This window comes from Euleptes europaea, chromosome 2 (genome assembly GCF_029931775.1).
Source record: "Euleptes europaea isolate rEulEur1 chromosome 2, rEulEur1.hap1, whole genome shotgun sequence".
NCBI classification, from domain to species: Eukaryota; Metazoa; Chordata; class Lepidosauria; order Squamata; family Sphaerodactylidae; genus Euleptes; species Euleptes europaea.
Window position 1 is genome coordinate 58946547 of NC_079313.1, and position 6000 is coordinate 58952546.

Genomic DNA, 6000 nt, shown 5'->3' on the forward strand with positions numbered 1-6000 from the left:
ATCCCCTCTGTGCTGTGAAGCCTGTTGGGTGACCTTGGGCCAGTCCCTCTCTCTCAGCCTAACCTACCTCACAGGTAGGATTGCCAACTCCGGGTTGAGAAATATCTGGAGATTTTGGGGGCAGAGCCTGAAGAGGACAGGGTTTGGTCTTCAGTGCCATAGAGTCCAGTTGCCAAAGTGGCCATTTTCTCCAGGGGACCTGATCGCTATTGGCTGGAGATCAGTTGTAATAGCAGAAGATCGCCAGCTAGTACCTGAAGGTTAGCAACCATACTCACAGGGTTGTTGAGGAAAAATGGAGGAAGGAAAAACAGTAGGGTTGCCAACTTCCAGGTACTAGCTGGAGATCTCCTGCTTTTACAACTGATCTACAGCCGATAGACATCAGTTCAATTGGAGAAAATGGCCACTTTGGCAATTGGACTCTATGGCAATGAAGTTCCTGTCCTCCCCAAACCCTGCTCTTCTCAGGCTCTGCCCCAAAAACCTCTTGCCAGTGGCAAAGAGGGACCTGGCAACCCTAGAAACCAGTGCACACTGCCCTGAGCTCCTTGGAATTGGAACTGGGGGACAGGTACAATCAACACCCAGGAGGGAGCTACAGCCGAAAAAATGAATTTATAGATTTAAAATATTTGTGCCCCATCTATTTTCAATTTGAAAGAAACACAGTATAAGACTGGCAAAATTGAAGAAAATACTAAAATAATCACAGCAGCTATAAAGCAGTCAAAATCCGCATTAAAATCAACGAGCTCCTGGAAACATTAAAATATACCCCTAAAACAAGCAAGTTTGGTAAAAAGGGGAAAAAAATAAAACCACCCAAAACATCAACAGAACAAACCAGCACAACAAAGTAAATCCATGCAGGGAGGACATGGATTTCCTAACATTTATTGCTGCACTTCTGATTTAGGCACTGAGGTGACAGATTCAAAGCCCTCACTGCACTTGGTGTGTGGAGGTGTTTAAATTTAGCCAGGTTTACAGGAGAAGCATCAGTTGAGCTCATGCACAAGGTTCACTAGCCAACATAAACCTGATCACAGTTTATTATTAGGAGAACGCAGAGCCACACAAAGCAGGTCCCATCACATGACTGAGCTGAGCCACTATCTAAAAGAAAGGGTGAAAAATATGAGACCTCTCCTAACAATGTAATTTTTAAAAACCCTGATACTGATCACAATTGCAATTCATGCTGTGCTTATTTTAATAATGCCAGATGGAGCTTCTTTGGCAGAAGAACCGAAAACACTTGAATCACAGAAGGCTACAGTGCAAAAGGAACAAGACAAGCAGATGGTGGGCAAGGAAAGAACACTTGAGAAAGACAAGCTTCTAGCTGAGGAAGGCCTCAAAGAAGTAGCTCTGGAAGAAGAATTATCAGCCAGAAATGTTGCAGCTCTTACAGTGAAATGGGAAGTTAAGAATGAGCTACAGACAGAAGAGACAGAACTGAAAAAAGCAGCAGTAGTTGAATTGGGTCTGGAAATGGACAATACAGAAAAAGACATAATATATGAAGAAGGAGAATCATATGAGGGGAAGATACAAGTGGAAAAGCTGAAGGAGACAGTATTAGAAGATAAAGCTTGTAAAAGACAGGAGATATTGGAGGCTTACCAGATAGAGAGGGAGGACTTAGAGGGGCAGAAGTTCACTGGTGGGTTAATGGTTAATGAAGAAGCATCTGATGGAGAGGAATTTGCGGAAGATTTGTGGGAAACAGCTGCAGTTTTGGAAGGTGTAGAGGCTATAGAATTAGTGGGAAGAAAATCTTTGGAGAAGGAAGCAAGTGGGGTAAAGGAGGTTGTAGAAGAAACAATTGAGGCGGATGTGGTGATGGGAACTGCATTTGTGGCAGGGGACACTGTAGGGGTGGCACAAAAACCTATAGAAGAAGTTGAATCTGGAGCATATGAAACTCTGAAAAGGAGTGAACATGAGGAAGAGCATGGGGACACAATAGAAAATGGCATTCTAGAAGGCAGTTTTTTGAAGGGAGATGAATATGCAAATGTAGAGCTAAAAAGTGATTCTATTATGGAAGCAAAATTTTTAGCACCAGAATCAAAAGAGGTAGATATTATCACCATATACAAAAAGGCAGATTTCTCAGAAGAGCCAGTACCTGGTGGGAATGGTCTTGTGGGGGAAGTTTCATCTGACCAGGAAGAGTCAGAGGAAGAAATATCTCAACAAGTGAGCAAAACGAAAATTCTGTCTACCAATGAAGATATAGCACTAGAAAAACTAGGAACATGGATGGAAGAACCCTTACTGGATTGGGAAACTGAGAGGGGCATTTCACTAACTGCAGAAAAAATTAAGAAGGGCCATCAGGCAATAGTAACAACTGGAAGAGAGGAGAAAGCAGATAAGACAAATGCCGAAGGAGATGCAAAAAAAGAAACAACTGTTAAAGGCAGGCTATTGGCTAAGGAACCTACACAGGAGGAAGAGAATCTAATGCAAGCTGTGGAAGAGGAAGTCGAAGAGGAATTGATAGAACAGGTGCTAAAATCCGAAGTGGCAGGTTCAGAAAGAAAGCTGGTAACAAAGAAAGAAGAGCTTTTTACTGAAGACACAATTGAACCAGAAGCTATAGTGATGGTGGCTGAAGAAATAGTAGTGAACAAACAGCCAGAAGGAGAGGTTGATGCTGAAGAGGCAGATATGGAAGGAGAGGTTGTGATTAAAGGGGAGGTGGAAGATGGAGAGACAAAGGAAGGAAGAAAAGGGGTACTTAAACTGAAGGAGGAAACTGAAGAAGCAGGGGCAGAAATAGAGGTTGGGAGTAAAGGGAAGGTGCAGGCTGAAGACACAGAGATGGAAAGAGAGGTGTCAGTTAAAGGGAAGGTGGATTCTGAGGAGGCAGAGGTAGGGGGAAAGGTGGCACATAAAGGGAAGGTGCAAGCTGAAGACACAGAGATGGAAAAAGAGGCATCAGTTAAAGAGGAAGTGGATGTTGAGGAGGCAGAGGCAGGAAAAAAGATGATACTTAAAGGGAAGGTTGAGGATGAAGAGCCAGAGATGGAAAGAGAGGTGGTGCTTAAAGTGAAGATGGATGCTGAGGAGGCAGAGGCAGGAAAAAAGGTGGCACATAAAGGGAAGGTGCAAGCTGGAGAGACAGAGATGGAAAAAGAGGCATCAGTTAAAGAGAAAGAGGATGCTGAGGAGGCAGAGGCAGGGGAAAAGATGATACTTAACGGGAAGGGTGAGGATGAAGAGCCAGAGATGGAAAGAGAGGTGGTGGTTAAAGTGAAGAGGGATGCTGAGGAGGCAGAGGAAAAGGTGGTAATTAAAGGGCAGGTGGAGGCTGAACACCTAGAGGCAAGGGGAGAAGTGTCTGTAGATGCAAGATCAAAAGGAGAAATTGTTTCTGAGGTCAGGGGACAAAGCATAGAAGTTGTGACTGCAGCGATGGTGACAGAAGCAAAGCAGGTATCTGAATCATCTGCAGAAAAACTAGGAGCTGGAGAAGAGAACCAAGAAAGGAGAAAGGGCAATGAAGCAAGACTCGAAGATGAAGTGAAAATATCAACTGAAGACGCATTAAGAGACACATCAATTGATACACTGTTGCAGAAGGAAATGGTACCTGTTGAGGATGAAGAAGAAGCTGTGGAAGCAGGAACAAAAGGAGAAAGGCTGAGAGATGAAATCCCTGTGAAGTATGTAGAGGAAGCACTGTTGTTTGGGATACAAATGTCATCTGAAGTATCACAGATTAGCGTGGAAGCTATGACTGATAGGTTTGAAGATTTGGAAGAAGAAATGTCATCTCATGAGAATACCGCAAGGGAGGACATTTTTATGGCTGTAGTAGAAGAAAGGCAGGCTTCTCAGAGTGACAACTCTGAGGAGAAAGAAACCAAAGAGCTTGTGGAAGTAATCCATTTGGAGAAAAAAGACAGAAGCGGAAAGAGCCAAATAAAACAGGAAGAATTTCAAATAGAAAAATTGCCAGTGACAGAAAGCTTTGCTATGAACACACAGCATTCTGAAAGCGAGCAGCAGCAAGACATCTCTGCACAAATGATCTGTCTAGAGGCTCATGCATCCTCTGACTTAGACAACAGGAACTAACAGTGAAGGTGAGTGTGCACCTGTACCCAAAGAATGACCCTAGGCATGTTTAAGAGGCTTCCCTGGCCTAGTGGAGACGGTACTCTTCAACTGAAACAGAGGGCACAATCCAGCTAAAGATAAGCGCTTTAAACCCCATTGGTTTCAAGGGAAAGGTTCATATACTGAACACTCTGAGAGAAGTCATCCATGGGAATTTACAAGTTTGGCTTCATTGGGCCCTTATCTATGGATGTACCCCACTGCTCTTTTTCTAAAGAGCTCAGCTGAGCCTGTGTATGGTTTCCATATGGCTCCCCTCCAGGCAGCTTACAGGCTGAACTTTCAGCCACAGACCCTCCCCAAATGCTGTTCTGTGGCTTGATATTTAGTAGATTAAAATGGCAATGTTATTAAAGGAAAGCAGGCTAAGCAAATCTACCACTTTGTCATCAAAACAATTTAGATCAGAGGAGTATCTATAGTCAGAACTCCTTATAAGGCAGAGGTGATCACCATTATTGGCCTCAGGGACATCAGAAGGATCTGCACCAGAACCCCCCTCCCTCCTTTGTGCTTGGCATGTGGAGCCACAGGTCCTGGCCAGCCAGATATAGTAAGAGCTGCTGCATGGCATGGCTGTCTTGCTTAGTGGCCTGGGGCGGGTTAGCTGAGTGAGCAGGCGAGCACAGCACCCCTCCCGCCTTCATGCTTGGTGCATGGATCTTCAGGCCCTGGCCAGCAGTGAGAGGGTAGAAGGGGCTGCATGAGGAAGGCTGGCGAGCAATCAGCCAGATGGGTGCCACAACTCTCCCTTGTGTTTGACACTGGCCATTACCTCTTGAGTTGCTGTCACAGCAGCTTCATAAAAGTCCCCCCCCCCGGTGCAGAGACCAGGTCAGATACCCCAGTTGCCCCATAGCTAAGACCACCAGTGCCCATTTGGGAAACCTATGTGGAACCATGTGGAGTCTCCAGTGGGGCAAACGGAACTCCTTGAGCCATTTCTGGTCAGTAAAATGACACAGGAGACTAAGCATCCTTTCCTTACACATTATAGTCCTGATTGGAATTAGGCCCTCATGCACCTGGGACCCGAGTTCCCAGTGGGGAACTTGCGGCACATGTCTTATTGAAAGTTCTAATGGTGGAGCAGGATGTTGTTGGGCCCTAAGTGTAAAAAGGTGTCAGGGCTAGACACCAGTCAGCAGCCTGATGACATGCTTATTGCAACCTAAGTGGTAGCATTAAGTGTGGACTTGTGCTGGAGCTGAACCCTCCATCCCACAAATTCAGGACAACAGTTAGTGGCACTGCAGTACTGAGCATCCCCTGAGTTCTTCCAGCATGGGACTGTCAGGCACTGCAGTAAGTGGAGAGGGGGGTGGAGATAGGTCCCATCTGTCCTCCTTATGTGGGTCTTTCGCCTCCAAGTGAAGAAGTAGCTGGGGAACTCTACTTTTCTCTCAACAGTAAAAAAACAACAACAACTGTGCAAAGGAAGTATTCCACATGCCAAGCATAAATATGTTCTGTAGCTGCAGAGATATAAACCAATGTTTAAATCACTGTATTTACTTAGATCTGTTGTATCAGGATACAAGGGACTCTCTGCTGTAAATTACAAAGGCAGCCTAAAATGTCTCAGATACAGCATCAAGAAAACCCACATTTTGCTTCATAAATTTTGCGAATGAGTAGCACAATAGAAATGAAATGTTTTGCTATGAATATTTTATGTTTTTTCTGTTTGCATTTTGAACGAGTAGATTAAAAAAGCCACCAACAATACGCTGTTTGTAGAATGAGCGAATTGTTACTCTTAAAGTGTTGTTCAAATAGTGCTGAGGGACAACTGCAATTTAAAAGGGGAGTAGGCGCCCCCTTAGATTTTCTATTGTTTCATTTCGTTAGAGTTGGGAGAGT

General features: G+C 44.5%; 1 protein-coding gene across 1 annotated transcript in view; it reads left to right on the forward strand.

Annotated features, from left to right (window-relative positions):
- The window catches only part of ERICH3 (glutamate rich 3), a 64920-nt gene extending 60793 nt beyond the window's left edge, over positions 1-4127 (forward strand). Inside the window, exon 16 of the mRNA XM_056844756.1 lies at positions 1229-4127. Coding sequence (XP_056700734.1) covers positions 1229-4095 — 2867 coding nt within the window. The 3' untranslated portion in view covers positions 4096-4127. The remainder of the gene's footprint in view (positions 1-1228) is intronic.
- The last annotated feature ends 1873 nt before the right edge of the window (positions 4128-6000 follow it).